The sequence below is a fragment of the Haemaphysalis longicornis genome, unplaced genomic scaffold (genome assembly GCF_048455015.1).
Source record: "Haemaphysalis longicornis isolate Haplotype H1 unplaced genomic scaffold, Haemaphysalis longicornis Haplotype H1 scaffold_1, whole genome shotgun sequence".
NCBI lineage: Eukaryota > Metazoa > Arthropoda > Arachnida > Ixodida > Ixodidae > Haemaphysalis > Haemaphysalis longicornis.
Genome location: NW_027526203.1, coordinates 159,894,810 through 159,914,719, shown reverse-complemented (window position 1 = coordinate 159,914,719; position 19,910 = coordinate 159,894,810). Strand labels below are relative to the sequence as shown.

Below are 19,910 nucleotides of genomic sequence, written 5' to 3'. Positions count from 1 at the left end.
CAATCCACATACAATCCAATCCAATGCTCCTCGCGCTTGCGCAGCATGGCCCTTCAAGGTCCACGCCAAACTGCTCAACCTCGGCCAGTGTAGCTTACGCTACAAAAACGCTGCGCGAGGTCCAAACCGACCCTGGGTCCCTCGCGTTACGAAGTCGACGTTTATCCGATACGGTTTATCCGATACGTTACACGGTAGAAGCAGTTTGGATTTTAAAGCGAAGCTTTTTTCCTTTCGCTGATGGTGACCGTCCACACCAAAGCGCACTGCAGGAAATCCAACTTTCTCTGGCGATGATGATAATCGTGGGTTAAGTGAGATATGGGCGAAACGCGAAGCTTACTATACTCTAAAGACATGTCTTCGAAGGCAAAAGTGAAAATCCAGAATCCAAATCTTTACGCCCAAAACGCACTGAGGAAAGCCAACTTACACAAGGGGTTTCCACAAAGGCCAATCAAGGGCACGTGCAGTAAACATTTTATCCCTGGCCAGCCCCCTGAGTGGGTACGTGCAAGCCCATCACTTCAAACCCATCACCTTCATCATTGTCGTCGTCGTCATTAGATGATGGTGGTGTTCATTGATAGTGGTATCCCCTTTGTAACGGGGTGATGACGTGTCATCGTGCAAAAAAAAAAGAAACTAATATACCTATGTTTTACTCTCTTCATTTAATACTAGCGCCGCTCTTAGGTCACGCACAAAAAACTTATTAGGAACAAAATACTGATTTTTTATGTTACAGGTGGTAGCAGTCCTAGGCAACATTCTTCTCCCTGCCTTTCGTCCACCAGCATTCTTATCTTCTTTTCGTCGCCTCGACAGCCTTGAATTTAACTCCCTCTGTGCTACCATTAAATCAAGTACATTTGGATGGATACCCTCGTATTCTAACAATATCTGCCGCATAGTTTGTTTCTTTTCCGCAGTCCACGCATACCCCATCATTTTGTGTACACTTCCCCACAAAGCTCTTCGTTCGCAAGCAGCCTGCTCTAGCCTCAAAAAGCAAAGCACTAGCCTTGGAATTATCGAAGATATTTTTCTTTCTGGTGTCCAATTTCTGAGCCCTGTACATCTCTAACGACGTTTTAGCTTCCATTTTTCTCTCAATTTATTCTTTCTATCTGCCTTGCCTCTTTTTTGGTTACCTTGACTGTCTTGGATTCTCCACTGTTCTTTCCGTGTTTCATCTTAGCCTTCTAGTCTTCCTTAGCCACTGCGTGTCCACGCTTTTCATGCATACATAACTAAGAACTTTAGCTGTCCACATACGTCGATCCACTGCTCTCAACCTCCTCTCAAAACACATTTTACTCTGCGCTTGTCGAACCTCAAATGACGGCCAGCCCATATCTTCCTGCACTGCTTCGTTAGTTGTTTTTCTATGCGCTCCTAAGGCCAAACGGCCTACCGTTCTCTGGTTCACTTCAAGGCCTGCTAGAGCGTCTGATTTTAGGCAGAGTACTGCCTTCGCAAATAGGAGACCCGGAACCATTACCAATTTCCACATTCCTCTCACTACTTCATATTTGTTATACCCCCACAGAGCTCTATGCTTCATTATAAGCTGCGTTTCGCTTTCCCTTACCCTCACGTTTTTCCTCGTGAGTTCTTAAGTAGTCATTCCCTGCGCTTATTCATACTCCCAAATATTTATGTTCCGTCACTCTGGGTGATTCGACATGCTGGATTGACACTGCGTCAATGTTAGTGTCATTGAAAACCATTATTCCCGATTTTTCTGTGCTAAAATTTAACCCGAGGTCGGTGGTTTCCTGACCGTAAATATTTATGAGCCGTTGCATATCGGCCTGGGTATCAGCTAAAAGAACAACCTCTGCGTATAAATTCCCGGAATACGCTGTTGTACCACTTTGCCTTGCAATATATGCGTTATGTTGAACCGTAATTGACTTTCTTCTAGCATGTTCTCTAACCCCGCCATGTAAAGCATAAACAGTATTAGGCTCGTGGAAAAGTTGGCTTTGGCGCAAGGCATTTCGGCGTTAGGCGCAGGTGCACATAGTCGTTGCATTGCAAACACCAGTCAGCGCATTGCTGGCTGACGTCATGGGCAGACGACAACGAGCGAATCCCTAACGGGACTGGGCTTCGATTTGACTTGGTTTGCGGCAGAAGAAAGCTTCGCGTTTCAACCATCTTTGCCGTTATTCGAAGGGGCTTTGATTTTTTTCTCAACTAGAATAGTTTGCAACGTGGCAACACCACGTGAGTGCTATCCGCTACGCAGCGACACCCCAGTATGCACCGTAAAATGGCGTCAGCAGGAGGCGAAGCAGTTGGGCTGTAAATATGGCGCTCTGGGCCTACAAGCACAGAGGGTGCCTATAAGCCCCCTGTGTGCGCGACCATGGGCCATCCGCGGGACTTTTGATATCTCAGCTAATAAGGCTGTTGACTTCTAGAGCGCTAACGCAACGTCTTCGCGCGAAAACAAGGGACTCTTCTATATGTTCTTTACCATATGGGACAGATACCTTCAAATCAACCTCAGTGCTCACCATCATTGCACGAAATGCCCAATTCCATGACAAGTAATGGCAACACCGCCCACTCTGCTTTCGCCACGTATGGACAAAGTGCAAAGTACGTACCGCGACATCAGTTCACTGCGTCGGCGGAGGACGAATTGCAGATGCAGAAGCAAGAACCTTGAACACATCTCTGAAGAGCTTCTGCAATCGTCCTTAGCGTTTCGTATACCGTTGGCGAGCATCAATTCGAACCGAAAACTAATTCCGCCAATGCGAACAGTCGCCATAAACGCTAACGTGTCTCGATATAGTCACGCTGGCTGAGGCAAGCAAAGGGTTTCGCATGATGACGACATAGCCATTAGGCATGCCGCAGAAGCGAATCTTGGTTGCTGGCCTTGACGATCACAATCCGCCACAGTGCAGCTTAGGAGCTAATTATTTAGTTTCACTAATCCCCGCACGGGGCACCTTGAGTATTCATGGTGACGGTGAGCAGCGACACCGCGGACCCCGAGCTCCCAACATAAGCCGTGTCCAACCGTGGCGAGGTGTTTAAAGGTGAAGGGTAGAAGCCGTAAACGGTGGCCGTCGGAGCCTTGGTCAAGCTCCGGCCGATGGGCTCCCTGCCTGTCTACCAGGCAGGGAGCTCCGGGACCTCTTTAACTACCAGGGTAAGGTCAAAGGAGAAAGTACCCCCGTCTCCCTGCTTTTATACTATGCTTTATGGTATTGTCTAAACCCCCCCCAACCGTGATCGGCCCCCTAAAAGGGGCCGCACCGAAGTATCGTTTCCCCCATTGCCATCTTTGACATTTCCTGAACCAGATCATTACTCTCGATGTCTTGTGATGGAGTCCCTGAATCCAACCCACCCTCTTGCATCTCAGTCAGTCTTCTTGATCGCCAAGTATCTTGAAGCCATAGTAGGAAAATCGTATAAATACAAAAAACAAAGGTCTGGTGAACTCTTAATTGAAATAAATGACAAGCAGCAGTCTGCAAAGCTTCTAGCTCAGACTAGACTGGCTGATCTTGACATCCGGGTCACACCCCATCGGAGCCTCAACAGCTCGCAGGGTGTGATATCCGAGACAGACCTCCTGAACGAAACCGATGCGGATCTCCTTGCCGGCTTGAAGGATCAGGGCGTCACTGCCGTGAGACGCATCACTATCCGTAGAGACGACAAGGAGATTCCCACCAAGCACATCATCTTGACCTTTGACCGCGCAGTTCTCCCACAACATATATATGCAGGTTTTATCCGGTGCTCAATACGTCCGTACATCCCGAACCCGCGGCGCTGTTTTAAGTGTCAGCGGTTCGGGCACGGTACGAACTCTTGCCGTGGCCGAACGACGTGTGCGAAATGCGCGGCGCACGATCATCCTAGTGACAACTGCCAATCCGATACCCTCACTTGTGTAAACTGCGGGGGACCGCATGCAGCGTACTCCCGCAAGTGCGAAAAGTTCCAACTCGAGAAAAAGATAATCAACATCAAGGTAACCGAGAACATCACCTTCCCGGAGGCGAGAAAGAGGTTCGCCTCTTTCCCTCTGGGGAGGTACGCTGACGCGGCTCGCCGGGGGGCGGAGCGGCGTCTGGTGTCCACAGGGACCCAGTTCAGCGAGTCTGACCTGGTCCCGCCCCCGCCCCCCGCTGGGTTGCCTCACGCAGCCCAACCCGGCACCACGCCGCTTGCTGAGGCAGCAGCGGTTGTGGTGCAAACCACTCCTGTCGGGACCGGTGCCGCTCCCGCCTCTGTCTCCCCGTCCTCCAGTCAGTTGGAGGGTACCGAGGTGATGGACACCACGGGCCCCGCACCGGCTCCCACCGTCACCGCACCGCCCGTGCCACCTCTGGTGCCCCGGACGCCCTCGGCGGTGGCGGCTCAAACGAAGGGCTCCCGAGGGGGGGCCAAGTCCGGGGGGCCCGGTCCGTCGGGCACCCCTCGGACATCCGACGACGAGATGGATGTCGGGCCGTTCCTGCCTGCAACGCAGCGCAAGGAGCGGCCACCGACTTCCAAGCCTACAGACAGGCCTAAAAAGCCTAATCCCAGAGTAACAGCCCCGAAAGACGACACATGAACATATACACACACTCCATTCATTCTTAAACGTAAATAATGGGAACAGAAAACATCATTCAATGGAACTGCAGAGGCCTCCTTAAAAATCTTGATGTGTATGATATCCTGCATGCCAATCAGCCAAGTCTCATGTGTCTCCAAGAGACTCACCCCAACTCCAAACAGACAAATTTCTTAAATAGGTACATGGTATTCAGAAAGGACAGGGTTGGCTGCACACACTCTTCAGGAGGTGTGGCAATTGTCGCCCGGAAATCCTTAGCCTGCCACCCTGTCACGCTGAACACTGTCCTCGAGGCTGTAGCAATCCGTACGATAATATTTAATAGGTTGGTAACGGTATGCTCCATCTACATTCCTCCTGATCATGCACTTTTGAGCTCTAATTTCGAGGCGCTGGTCGACCAGCTGCCCGAACCATACATACTAACAGGCGACCTTAATGCGCACAACTCTCTTTGGGGCTCCTCCAGAAAGGATGCCCGAGGTCGCCTGATAGAGAAGTTTCTTACATCCTCCGGAGCATGCCTCTTCAACAAAAAACAGCCTACATATCATAACTTAGGACACAATACATACTCTCATCTTGACTTGGCGATTGGTTCCGCAGTTGTCTTTCCTTGTCTTGAGTGGGGGTGTGGGCACAGACCCATATGGTAGTGACCATTTCCCCACTTCATTAACGTATATAGGTATAGGCCCGAGCAGTCCATCTTCCCATAAAAGGTTTAATGAATCACAAGCAAACTGGAGCACATTCACACAAACATCTCAGCTACACCACACATCCATAAAACACCTACACGTGGAGGAAGCCGCCCAACTCGTCACGGCGCACACCCTCGACGCCGCCGAAAAGTCTATTCCCCAGGCCTCCAGTGGGTCCCGCAGCCCAAGGAGGCCCTGGTGGAACGAGGACTGCAGGCGGGCGCGAGAGGCCCAGAACAAGGCATGGGGTGTCCTTCGCCGGTACCCCACGTCAGATAACCTCATTTCTTTTAAACGGGCTAAGGCTTTTGGGTGGCGAGTGCGCCGTGAGGCGAAAAGGGAGAGTTGGCGCACCTTCCTCACTTCCATCAATTCGTACACAGACACACACAAAGTCTGGACACGTATACGAAAACTAAAAGGACAACAGACACACAGCCTGCCCCTGGTTAGTACAACAGGGGACACACTGGAAGACCAGGCTAACACACTCGCACAACACTTCCAACACGTGTCCAGCTCAGCACACTACACTAATACTTTCATGCAACACAAAACATCTTCAGAAAAGAAGCCCTTACGAGACAAGAACAAGTCGCATTCTGCTTACAACTCTGAATTCACACTTCATGAGCTGAAGGTTGCTCTTGCCACTTGTAAGCCTACAGCTCCAGGGGCAGACAGCATTACATACACCATGATACAACACCTACACCCAGACACTCTTGAGACACTCCTACACCTCTACAACAGAATATGGCTTTCGGGGCAGCTTCCAAGATCTTGGAAGGAGTAAATAGTTGCGGCCTTTCTGAAGGAGGGGAAGGACCCTTCCTCTCCCGCAAGTTATCGTCCCATCGCCCTGACAAGCTGCCTGTGTAAGCTCCTCGAGAAGATGATAAACCATAGGCTCGTGTACTTTCTGGAGTACAACGGTCTTCTCGAGGGCTGCCAGGCAGGCTTCAGGGTGGGGCGATGTACCAATGATCAACTTGTTGCACTGGAATCCTACATAAAAGATGCATTTGTCCATAACCAGTTCTGCCTTACAGTATTTTTCGATATTGAAAAAGCTTATGATACAGCCTGGCGCTATGGCATCCTCAGGGACCTTAAGTCATTTGGTGTCTCCGGCAACATGTTGAACACTCTTTGTAGTTATTTGGCTGAACGAACCTTTCGAGTGAGGGTTGGCAGTGCACTTTCCAATGTATATTTACAGGAAAATGGTGTGCCGCAAGGTGGAGTTCTAAGCTGCACGTTGTTTATAGTTAAGATGAACTCCCTCCGAAAGGCATTGCCGTCGACCATTTCCTATCCCATCTATGTGGACGATGTGCAAATATCTTTTAAATCCTGTAACCTGTCAATATGCGAACGTCAAGTACAGCTCGGTGTTAAGAAACTTGCTGGCTGGGCGGACCTTAACGGGTTTAAACTAAACCCGGCCAAAAGTACTTGTGTTGTGTTTTCTCGCAAGCGCGGGATTAACGCAGACCCTGAGATTACACTTAACCGTGCACCTATTCCTGTTAAAAGGGAGCACAAGTTTTTAGGTGTCATATTTGATAACAAGCTCACGTTCATACCTCACGTCAAAGCACTTAAACATAAATGCCTCAAAACACTAAACATTCTCAAGGTCCTCTCCCACCAATCTTATGGGGCAGACAAAGAACTACTTCTCCGGGTCTTTACCGCCTTAGTCGGGTCTCGATTAGACTACGGCAGTGTCGTGTATGGGTCGGCATCGAAAACAACCCTAAAAAGCCTTGATCCAGTACTCCACTTGGGTCTGCGCCTTGCGTCGGGTGCCTTCCGCACTAGCCTGACCCAGGGTCTATATGTTGAATGTAATAAGTAGTGCCTTGAGTACCAACGAACGTATGTTGACTTTCTCTACGCTTTTAAAATTTCAGCTTTGAATAACCATCCTTTTAAACCTGTTTTTAATGATACATCCACATCGCCACTGTTTGTAAATCGCCCGTCTGTTCCTTTGCCGTTCTCACTTAGAGTGAGACAGGAAGCTCCAAATTTCGACGTCTCCTTTTTAGACATTCACACATCTTTTACTGACGTGTTACCACCCTGGCAGGTTCAACCTGTGTGTTGTGACTTGTCCTTCGTGAAAATTGATAACAGCAGGGTACCACAAACTGCTATTTTGCAGCACTTCTTGTCCCTGCAGTCTAAGTATGAATGTGCAGAGTTTTACAGTGACGCATCAAAAACTGCCCTTACTGTGTCGTGTGCGGCGCACGGACCCGATTTTAGTCTCTAAGACCCTGAACGCGAAGACCAGCATTTTTACGGCGGAAGCCCATGGAGTTTTGCTTGTTTTAAATCACATAGTGCAACATGAAATACCCAAGTCTATCATTTTCACAGATTCACTGAGTGTTGTACATGCATTGTCATCCAGCAAGTCTTCTAAAAACAATGTTCTTAATGTAGTGTATAAAACCATTATGTCAGCATATGCATTAAATCTCGACGTGATCATGTGTTGGGTTCCAGGCCACTCTGGGATTGCGGGAAATGAGACCGCTGATCAGATGGCCGCTGCTGCTGCACATACAAATACACCGGACATAGCAGCAGTACCCTACACTGACCTCAAGCCACACATCAGACAACACCTTCGCGAAACATGGCAAGCACTCTGGAATCAACAGACAGACAACAAACTACACATAATAAAGCCACTCTTGGGACCATACACGACTGACGCACACAACAGACACACTGAAGTTGCCCTTGCTAGGTTACGGATAGGCCACACTCATATAACACACTCCCACCTGCTCACAGGATCTCCAAGACCTCTGTGCAGCAGGTGTGGAGAGGCCCTAACCGTGATCCACATCCTTATACAATGTAAGGCACTCGACATTACACGACGCAAACACTTCCCACAACTACACACGCGACATATTCCACCACACCCGTCATACTTCTTAGGAGATGAAGCCATGTTTTCAATCAAACGCGTTTTCGAGTTTCTTACCGACGTAAAATTTTTACATCTCATTTCTTATCATGCATGTTGACAACCTGGCCCTTTACACCAGTCATCTTCATTACGTTGTGTTTTACTTTGTTTATTTTTACTGAATTGTTCTACTTTTACTTCTATGCCACTTTCATGTAATCACTATTGTTTGGCGCTCTTTGCCCTTAGTTGGCCTTGCGCCATTAAACTCCAAACATCATCATCATCATCAGTTTCACTAATGCTTCACCAAGTAATATAGTTTCCCGTAAGATTACTGGGACGTTTCTTTTTCGTTTTAGCGCTTAACCCGCAGATGTGGTCGTGCGGGCGTGAGGTAGAGGCTAGCTTTGTTTGAAACGAGACAAGTAAGCGACCACTCATTGTCGGTACTCTTCGCGTGTTGGCCAATATGGCGACCTTCATCTGTTCATCATGTCCATTCTCCTCCAGGGGGTCTCTCCTGAGCTTGCTGCTTTTTTCCTCTTATAACGCAGGTTCATCTCGAGGATAACCCTTCTGAGCTTTAGATTGGAGAACCAACATTGACGAGCTACATTGGAGAGCGAAATCATAGAGACCTGAAGCTTCACTGCTCAGCGCTCACATCCGAGGACAGCTGTTGGCTCTGTGAGAACCTTGAAGATTTTGGCAACGTCCTTGGCGTTTTGCGGCTAAACTTCACCTAAGAGAAACAGGGGAAAGTTTGTCTCCGTCCACCACCGGGCAGAAAATCGACCATCGTGAACGAGAAGACCGCTCATTACGACGCAGCATAGGTCATCGGGGTACTGCCAAGAAAACATCACTGCATCCAGGCGCTGGACTTCAGCGAGGGTCACTCACATATCCACGAGGCTGCCATCCCCGACTCCATTGGCAGGTCCCCGACAAGCCTCCATCGTACCCACTTTGGCGGGACCGAACGTGGGAATGCTTCCGTCGTCTCCATGGGCCCGGGTTCTGGATTCCCCGCGTAATTGAGGGCGTGAGCTGGTCAGCTGGTCCTCCCGCTGCTCCAGAGTGGGGTTTGGTAGGCGGGTTAATGAAGGCGATTGTCGGCACTGCCACACCATATACCCCGCACGGGGCACCTTGAGCAATCTTGGTGACGGTGTTGGCGACACCGCGGACCCCGAGCCCCCAACATAAGCTGTAACCTACCCTAGTGAAGGGTACAAGCCTCAAGTGAAGGGTAGAAGCCTCAAACGGCGGCCGTCGGAGCCCAGGTCAAGCTCCGGCGGATGTGCTCCCTGTCTGTTTACCAGGCAGGGAGCTCCAGGGCCTCTCATGTTATCAGGGTAAGGTTTGAGAAGAAATTACTCCCGTCCCTTGCTTTTTTCTATGCTGTATGGAAAATTCAAAACCCCCCTGCAAATGTGATCGGTCCCTGAAAAGGGGCCGCACCGAAGTATCTTTTCCTCCACTTCCAAGCATGAGCTTCCAAAAGCCAGACAACTACTCTCGTTTCCTTGTTATCGAATCTCTTGCCACAGCCCGCCCTCTAGCTTCACAATCAGTATTTTTGATTACAAAATACCTTGATGGAATAATTGGGAAAACCTATAATGCCAAAAACATCCCCCTCGCGAGGGGCACGATCAAAGGCAGAGTATTTCCGGGGGCGCACGACGTTAAGTAGTTTGCGTTACGTTAATGTTGTTGCACTTGTTGCTGTTGGTTGTTGTATTGTAATTAAATGAGGAGACGTAATTACGTGGTCACGTGACATCATTTATTAGCAGGTGGATATGATTATTGTGGAGCAGTGGGAAGAGCACATTGTACCTCGCGTTCCGCCCACAGGTAGTGAATGCGTTGTATCAGCAGCTTCTTGATGTAGTTTGAATGAGTCAAGGATATAAGGCGCGTTCGTAGCCCTCCAATCTTTGTCGGCTTTGTGGCGCAGTGGGTAGAGCACCATGTACCTTGCGTTCCACCCGCAGGGTCGTGGGATCGAAACCAGGCGCCGGTAAGTATTTTTTATATAGTGTAGGGGGAGGGGTGTGGACTGCAATGGACAACTAGAACGGGTGACATCGTGAGTTAAAGAAATGCGCTGCATTTAAAACAACCCACAGGTGAAGTCCTTGTTGGGGTAAAAAAGCAGCAGCAGGCAACCACACTTCTTGGTCAGACGAAAATGGTCGATCTGGACATCCGGGTCACACCCCACCACAGCCTGAATAGCTCGTAGGGTGTGATCTCTGAGGCAGATCTTCTTAACGAGACAGATGCCGACATTCTTGAAGGTATAAAGGATCAGGGTGTCACAGCCGTGCGCCGCATCACGATGCGCAGAGATGATAAGATAATCCCCACGAAACATATTATCCTGACCTTCAACTGCTCCTCACTTCGTGACCATATCAACGCAGGGTTCATCCGATGCTCCATTCGTCCTTACATTCCGAACCCGCGCCGCTGCTTTAAGTGCCAGCGGTTCGGGTACGGAACCAACTCCTGCCGTAGCCGTGTGACCTGCGCAAAGTGCGCTCAGCATGATCATTCATCTGACAATTGTCCATCATCAACCCTCACTTGCGCCAACTGCCAGGGACCCCACGCTGCCTACTCTCGAAAATGCGAGAAGTTTAATCAGGAGAAGGCGATCATAAATGTGAAGGTCACTGAGAACATCACCTTCCCAGAGGCGCGGAAGAGGTTCGCCTCTTTCCCCCTGGGGAGGTACGCCGACGCGGCTCGCCGGGGGGGAGGCGTCTGGTGTCCACAGGGACCCAGTTCAGAGAGTCTGACCTGGTCCCTCCTGCGCCCCCCCTGGGGTGCCTCAGGCAGCCCAATCCGTCGCCACGCGGCTTGCTGAGGCAGCAGCGGTTGTGGTGACAACCTCTTCTGTAGGGACTGGTGCCGCTCCCGCCCCTACCTGCCCGTCCTCCACTGCGTTGGAGGGTGCCGACTGGATGGACACCGGGGGCCCCGCATTGGCTCCCACACCTCTGGTGCCCCGGATGCCCTCGGCGGTGGCGGCTCAAACGAAGGGCTCCCGAAAGGGGGCCAAGTCCGGGGGGCCTGGTCCGCCGGGCACCCTTCTGGCATCCGTCGAGGAGATGGATGTCGTGCCGTTCCTGCCTCCTTAAAAATCTTGACGATGTTTATGAGATGCTGCATGCCAATCAGCCAAGTATCATGTGTCTCCAGGAAACCCACCTCAATTCTAAATAAACAAATTTCTTAAATAGGTACATGGTATTCAGAAAGGACAGGGTTGGCTGCACACACTCTTCAGGAGATGTGGCAATTGTCGCCCGGAAATCCTTAGCTTGCCACCCTGTCACTGTAAACACTGTCCTTGAGGCTGTAGCAATCCGTACGATAATATTAAATAGGTTGATAACGGTATGCTCCATTTACATTCCACCTGATCATGCACTTTCGAGCTCTGACCTCGAGGCGCTGGTCGACCAGCTGCCCGAACCATACATCCTAACAGGCGACCTTAATGCGCACAACTCCCTTTGGGGCTCCTCTAGAATGGGTGCCCGAGGTGGCCTGATAGAGAAATCCCTTACATCTTCAGGAGCATGCCTTTTCAACAAAAAACAGCCTACATACCATACCATAGGACACAATACATACTCGCACCTTGACTTGGCTATTGGTTCTGAAATTCTCTTTCCATGTCTTGATTGGGGCGTGGGCACGGACCCATATGGTAGTGACCACCTCCCTAACGTACATAGGTAAAGGCCCATGCAGTCCATCTTCCCATACCAGGTTTAATGAATCAAAAGCAAACTGGAGTACATTCACAGAAACATCTAAACTACACCACACAACCATGAAACACCTACACGTGGAGGAAGCAGCCCAACTCGTCACGGCACTCATACTCGACGCCGCCGAAAAGTCCATGCCCCAGGCCTCCAGTGCGTCCCGCAACCCAAGGCGGCCCTGGTGGAACGAGGACTGTAGGCGGGCGCGAGAGGCCCATAACAGGGCGTGAGGTGTCCTTCACTGGTACCCCACGCCAGATAATCTCATTTCCTTTAAACGGGCAAAGGCTCTTGGGAAGCGTGTGCTTCGTGCGGCGAAAAGGGAGAGTTGGCGCGCCTTCCTCACTTCCATCAACTCATACACCGACACTCACAAAGTCTCGACACGAATACGCAAACTAAAAGGACAACAGACACACAGCCTGCCCCTGGTTAGCACAACAGGGGACACACTCGAAGACCAGGCCAACACGCTTGCAGAACACTTCGGACACGTGTCCAGCTCAGCACACTACACCAACACTTTCATTAAACCCAAAGCCTCATGTGAGAAGTCCTTGCGAGACAGTAATAAGTCGAACTCATCTTATAACACCCCCTTTTCACTTCATGAGCTGAAGGTCGCCCTCGGTACTTGTAAACCTTCAGCTCCAGGTGCAGACAGGATTTAATACACAATGATACAACACTTACATCCAGAAACGCTTGAAGCAATTCTTCACCTCTACAATAAAATATTTCTTTTGGGGCACTTTCCACGCTCTTGGAGGGAGGCCATAGTAGTGGCTTTCCTAAAGGAAAGGAAGGACCCTTCCTCTCCTGACAAGCTCCCTGTGTAAGCTCTTGGAGAAGATGATAAACAGGAGACTTGGGTACTTCTTAGAGTGCAATGGTCTTCTCGAGAGCTGCCAGGCAGGCTTCAGGGCAGGGCGATCTACCAACGATCAACTTGTAGCATTAGAGTCTTATATCAAAGATGCTTTCCTCCACAAGCAGCACTGTAGGCAGTCTTCTTTGATCTCGAAAAGGCGTACGAAACTGCTTCGCGGTACGGCATCCTTAGCGATTTGAAGTCCTTTGGCATGTCGGGTAACATGATGAACACGCTTGCCAGTTACCTGTCTGAAAGAACGTTTCGCGTGCGAGTTGGAACTGCACTTTCTAGGGTTCATGTGCAGGAAAACGGCATGCCGCAAGGTGGAGTTTTGAGTTGCACTTTCTTTATTGTAAAAATGAATTCTCTTCCGAAGGCGCTACCACCATCGATTTCATGTTCAATTTATGTAGACGACGTTCAACTCTTTCAAATCGTGTAAATTGTCTATCTGCGAGCGGCAAGTCCAGCTTCGTGTGAACAAGCTTGCCGGCTGGGCAGATAGCAACGGTTTTAAATTTAATCCAGGAAAGTGCACTTGTGTTTTGTTTTCCAAGAGGCGTGGCATTCGGCCGGATCCAGACATTCAACTCTACGGTGTCTCTATTCCTGTAAAAAAGGAACACAAGTTCTTAGGTATTATCTTTGACGAAAAGCTCACATTCATCCCACACATAAAACAACTAAAACATAAATGCTTAAAAATAATGAATATCCTGAAGGTTCTCTCGCACATTTCTTTTGGTGCTGACAAACAACTTCCTTTACGTGTTTTTACCAGCCTAATAGGTTCACGATTGGACTATGGTACCATTGTGTATGGGTCAGCCACTAAAACATCCCTCAGAATGCTGGACCCTGTGCTTCATCTAGGGCTCCGCTTGGCATGTGGTGCCTTCCGAACTATTCCAGTTGAAAGCCTGTATGTAGAGTGCAACAACTGGAACCTACAACGTCAGCGAGCATACACAGACATCCTTTATGCTTTTAAAATTTCATCCATGCCTCACCATCCTTTTAAATCAGTTTTTCATGATACCTCCATGACTGAACTCCTTTTAAATCGACCATCGTTCTTTGCGCCCTTCTCTTACAGAGTTAGAGAAGAAGCGTCAGAGCTTGCTGTCTCCTTTTTAGACACCATCCAAAGTTCTGTAACAGATTTCATAGCACCATGGCATCTCCGCCCTGTGTCATGCGACACATCTTTCACACATGTAGATAAAAACTGAGCTCCCACATGTGCAATTCAGCAGCACTTCTTGTCTTTGCAGAAGTATCAGTGTTCTGAATTTTATACGGATGCCTCTAAGACTTCCACCCTTGTGTCCTGCGCTCCGCATGGACCCGGCCTTAATGTCACTAAAACTCTGAACAGTTATACTAGCATCTTTACGGCTGAGGCTTATGGTGTACTTCTTGTTGTTAATCATATACTTCAAAGCCACATCCCACAATCCATTATCTATACAGATTCACTCAGTGTTGTGCGGGCATTGTCGTCAACAAAGTCTTCAAAAAATCACGTTGTAAGTCTTATCATCAAAGGTATTATGTATGTGTATGTCCATAAATCTGAACTCGTCCTTTGCTGGATCTCTGGCCACTGTGGTATAGCCGGGAACGAAGCCGCGGATCGAATGGCTGCTGCTGCTACACTCTCAAATGCAGTAGACATAACCACATTACCCTACACCGACGTGAAGCCACACATCAGACAACTTCGCAAAACATGGCAAACACACTGGAGTGAACAAACAGACAAGTTACACGTAATAAAATCACACTTGGGACCGTACACAACCGACACACGTAATAGATACACAGAAGTCGCCTTGGCTAGATTACGGATAGGGCACACTCATGCAATGCACTCGCACCTTCTCACGGGGTCTCCACGACCTCTGTGCAGCAGGTGCGGAGAGGCCCTATCCGTGATCCACATCCTTATACAAGGCACTTGACACAACACCACACAAATACTTCCCACAACTACACACGCGACATATTCCGCCACACCCGTCATACTTCTTAGGAGACGAAGCCATGTTTTCAATCCAACGCGCTTTCGAGTTTTTTACCGACGTAAAATTTTTACATCTCATTTCTTATCATGCATGTTGACAACCTGGCCCTTTACACCAGTCATCGTCATTACGTTGTGTTTTACTTTGTTTATTTTTACTGAAATGTTCTACTTTTACTTCCATGCCAATTTCATGAAATCACTATTTTTTGGCGCTGTTTGCCCTTAGTCGGCCTTGCGCCATTAAACTCCAAACATCATCATCCCACACCGGCAGTGTTTGACAAGTCAACGTGTATGTGATGGGTAGTTAGCATGGGGTAGTGTTCCGTGGGGGTAGGTGTTAGTTTGCAGCTGTCTGAGAACAATTGCGTCCTCTCTGGTCATCTTGGGGAATGATGGGGGTTAACGACAATCCCACAACAGGCGTTCCTCTTGGAGGTGCACGTGCACGTTCTTTCTCTTAGTCGGATGCCGCTGCACTGGCGTCGCCACGCGTCAGCACTGGTGCTCAGCGAATATATTGCGATTTTGCGTCTAGGAAACACCTCTATTCAAATTTTAAGCTTTTGTTTTGCGCTGCACATTTATCGCACAACACTATAGGTTTCAAATCCTATGCCTCTAATAAGCTTTCAAAACAACGCTCTTTGCCACGTGTCATCATCATATTGTCTTGACGTTCGGCCCCACGAAAAACAAATGCTTGTTCTATTCTCTAGCACTACATTACATAAAATGCTCTCCCGGATAATATTTCTTTCCCTTTATTGAAGGGAGACTGAAGTGAATTTGTCCAGCTCCCGTTTTTGCTTGCACTGCGTAGACTGGCTCAAATTAGCACACTTTTCATCGTTTATCCTGTTGACAAATCGGTAATTATTTTACAAAGCGCGAAAGAAGAAAAACTACCATGCGCGGTTTGCGGTGGCCGCACCAACTAAGGCTGTGATGTTGGGCGGAGGGGCGCCGTGATTGGACGATGTCCAAGGTTAGCAATCAAACAAGTTTCGGTTTCGGTTTCGGTTCTGTAAAACGTAACCAATGGCGTTGTTGGATGGGCATTCTCAATATCTCAGTAATCATCGTACCGCGCTTCTGCCATGTTGTTGGCTGTAAAATGCACAAGATAAGCCTCCCAGGACGGCTTGTAGTCGTAGCATTCACTAGCCGAGACCTACGCAGTGCATAAACGCCCTCCGCGTACCCGCAGACGCCCAAATGTCATGCGCTTTTCCCCCATATTTGGAGCTTGCCTCCCTCATGCCTGTATCGTAAAAAGCGTGTTCGCACCAGGCCAAGGGTCTGTTCATTCTGGCCTGTGCCCACTGCCTGCAAGCAGTCGGTGCTTATGGCAACAGCACACCAACGAGAACTCGCTAGCGCGCCAGTGCCAGCCTGCGCGCGTTTTGTGAACTAGTTCGTGTAGCCATGAACGTTGCGGCCCAAAAAAAGGTGAACTCAATATAGAAAACATCGGCGGAAAACAAAAAAGTTAACTTACAAAAAAAAAAAACACGTACCCGCGGGGATTCGAAAATGTGACTTGCAAAACACTTGCGGTCACATACCTAGCGCCCCAGACCACTGAGCCACGGAGCGGGACGCGAAGGCCTTGCTAATATAGGGTATATATTGTACAACCGGTTTACACTTATTTAGTTTTGTCATTTCGAGCAGCTTAGGTGACTATTTGACGTACTACGCTCGTGCAGTAAGCGTCGCCCGAGTTTCCACAGTAGCTCACGTCTAGCAACTGCATTTCGTAGACGTAAAAGCGTTCGCAGATGCGTAGTCGTGCTGCTGACCGCTGTGCTTGTTCGCCCAGCGCAAAAAAGTGCTTCCTGCGCCCTAGTTTTACGCTGTACGGTAAAAATATCAGTTGATTTTATTTCCTTAGTACCTATATTGACTTCGCTGACTCTTCTCCCGCCTTAAAGAGGCCTTATATTTTCCTACTAGTCGTACCAGTCAGCGCTTGTGCAGCGCTTGTGTGAAGCGACCTTGACTTGGAGCTAGATACAGTGTACTACAAACAAACCAAGTAAAGAAAGGCACATTCTGCCATTCACAAACGTGTCCTGGCTTCGTTTCAACTAAGCGAACGAATTGCGACCAAGCAATTTTTTTTAACCTCCTTGATTGCGACGACCCGCCGGCGGCCGGCGGACGAAACGCTGGGCCGACTGACTCTGTCTGAAGGCCGGGGAGCCGTGCAGTAGCGCAGCCAATTGCCAGCTCATCCCCTCCTGACGTCACACGAAAACGCCACAGAAAATGGGCGAGCGTAAAGAGAGGAGGACAGCGTTTTCGAATTAGTTTTTCTACTAAATAAAATCGCGTAAACGCGCCTAGAGTGGTCGAAACATGGCCTGGGGACTCCGGACTACAATTTGCGCTAGTAATCCCGCAATGTTTACATATCACTTCAGTGTCCCTTTATTAAGACGCTCCAACCAACTGAGCTCTCAGACCGGACACATTTTTTCTTTACTGGAGTTTCTATTTCCTACACCAGTTATTTCATGTGATGAGTGATTTTTTCTAGCCTTGGTCAATTTTCTTCCGTGGACATGTTCCCCCCCCCCCCCCTCCCGGACACCGCACGACAAGAAGAGAAATTCTTGCCATTCACCTAGGATCCTCATCATCATCTATAAAAGCAGGTCGTGCCCGTCGCGCGTGCCACGTGACGGCGCAGAGGAACGAGACAGAGGCCCGGCGGTGACGATTTACGTGGTTGTAATATTTGATTCTGACTTGCATCGAGAGACCGTGATGTTCACCCCGACCAGCGAGGCCGTGCCGCCATCTGACCCAACTACGAGGGAAGGCCACGTTTTTCTGGCCGCCCTGTCAAGAATCCAGGAGAGCCTGGAACTAGAAATCAAGATGGCTCAAAGTGACATGTCTGATCAAGCCACGCCGGAGGAAGTAAAAGGTCACATAATGGCGGCAATAGGTAAGGCTAATCTGTTAATCACTCAAAAGTTCTCGCAGTTCCGGGAGCTGTGCCGCCGGAACATCGAGCCAAGAGCGAATGATTCTTTTCAAGCGAGCGGATCGGACTTGGCCGGCTTCTGGGACCTTGTAATGATACAAGTCAATGATGTGCAAGCCTCATTCAGGGAGCTCGCCGTGTTGAAGGTCAACAACTGGAAGACGCCGGGAAGGACCGATTCCATGAAGACGCCCCTACCGACTTCAAGCAAGGAGACAGGTCCGCGGTTAGTTACAGCGAGCCCGTGCATGTCGTCGGAGAGAGCCCAGCAGGCAGCGAAAGCGCGGGCGGAGGCCCGCAAGAAATTCATACAGGCAAAGAGGCAGCTAGCGCAGCAATCCCCGGCAGCATCCCACGACGGGGACGTGGTCATTTTTGTGCCTCCGGAGAAGAATAACTAACTGTGCGTCAGCAAACGGCAAAGGGGTCGCTTTCTTGTGGCCTCATGTGTTCGAACGCCTTTGGCACAGTAAGGAGCGGTGCTCGTCAATTGTGAAGCAGACTCGTGTCCTTCACACAGACTCGTGTCCCTCACTCGTGTCCCCTTTTCGTGTCCTTCAGTGTGCAGTGTTTCCTTCATATCTCGTAGGCAATTTTGTGCTGCTACTGCAAGCCCTTTTCCTTCTTCCTTGACGTAACACCCGCAGTGTCATTGGCAGCCTTTAGACTGAGTGCAAATCCATCCTCTGTGTACTGCAATAATTTCTGAACACGCCTTCATTTAGAGAAATAAATTACGCTGGCACAAATGGAAGTAGTGATTTTTGGAAGTAGTGATCTTGTAGTGATTTTAAAATAGACAGTGTAGTGAAAATCTTGCAGCCAGGATTACAGCTTTGATGGAGTACTATAGCATGCTGGTTTGTTAATAACTAACTGAGTATACAACAACTTACCGTATTTGCAATCTTGAATGCTTTACGAGCTTGATATTACGAAACTTATTTTTACTTGCGCTGTGATTGGTGGAGCCTGTACCGTAACTTCCCACACGAAATACGGAACCATTTTTGCGAGTGTACTTAACAAGAACATACCAGGCCGCTGCTGGGGCCAGGGCTGGCGTGGGATAGCGTGGGAGGGAGCTAAATCTCTTTGCTCGGGTTTGAGGCCTTGACGTATCTCTCACTACCACGCGTTCGGTTGCAGTCATGTCATCCTTTTCTTGCACGTTTATCTGGAGCCGGCACTTCGAGCCTGTAAGATTGGTTGACGTCTGTACAGCGAATCTGCCAGTGTCACCCTAATAGGAATCTTCTGTGCCCCTGGTGTGCGTCACCGAAAACTTTCCAGAACACGCAAGTAAATCCTCGTTGGTGGTTTGGGCTTCGTTTAACAAAGGAACCCTTCACTCTTGCAACTAGGTGGTGATGGCGATGAAGACTAGAAGGCGAGGATGACGGGATAAGGAGACAAAGAAAACCGTATTTACATTAAGGTACAGAATGGTACTTACGTAATAGAATGACAAGAATGCGACATCTTGCGGCGACAGACCTCCGCATAGACCGCGTGGATACATGGGCCCCATCATCATTCCTTCCTATAAACTTCATCCGCAAAGCGAAAATTTTCATGTTCATTTATTCAACTTCCGTCATCATCAACTCATACCCCCTCATCTATGCCCTGTGGCAAAATAAACGCTATAAAAATTGCTATCTCGGTGATCACCTGAACTCGGTTACGCCTTGGATATTCTTTCTTGGCGATCAAGTGTTCCGCATGAAGTTTTACGTGCATTTTTGCACGGAGGCTCGCTAGTTTGAATAGCTACAGCCAGGTCTGGCGCTGAGCGTCTAGAGCGCGAATGTAACACTTCGTGCCCATGGCATTGTGTGCAGTGCTGCCGATTTCATTTGTCAGTTTATACCTTTCAAATACACCAATCGCGCGGCCTTAGAGTGTGCGAATATGCACCCTGAAGGTGTTTTTTTTTCGATGACAGTGCGACGGCGGTGCCCTAAGAAGAA

General features: G+C 49.1%; 1 protein-coding gene across 1 annotated transcript; it reads left to right on the top strand.

Annotated features, from left to right (window-relative positions):
- The first annotated feature begins 17,714 nt into the window (after positions 1–17,714).
- Positions 17,715–18,338, top strand: LOC144155440 (disks large-associated protein 4-like). The gene has a single exon (XM_077686886.1). It carries the CDS (start codon positions 17,715–17,717, stop codon positions 18,336–18,338), a length of 624 nt encoding a protein of 207 aa, XP_077543012.1.
- Positions 18,339–19,910: the final 1,572 nt, after the last annotated feature.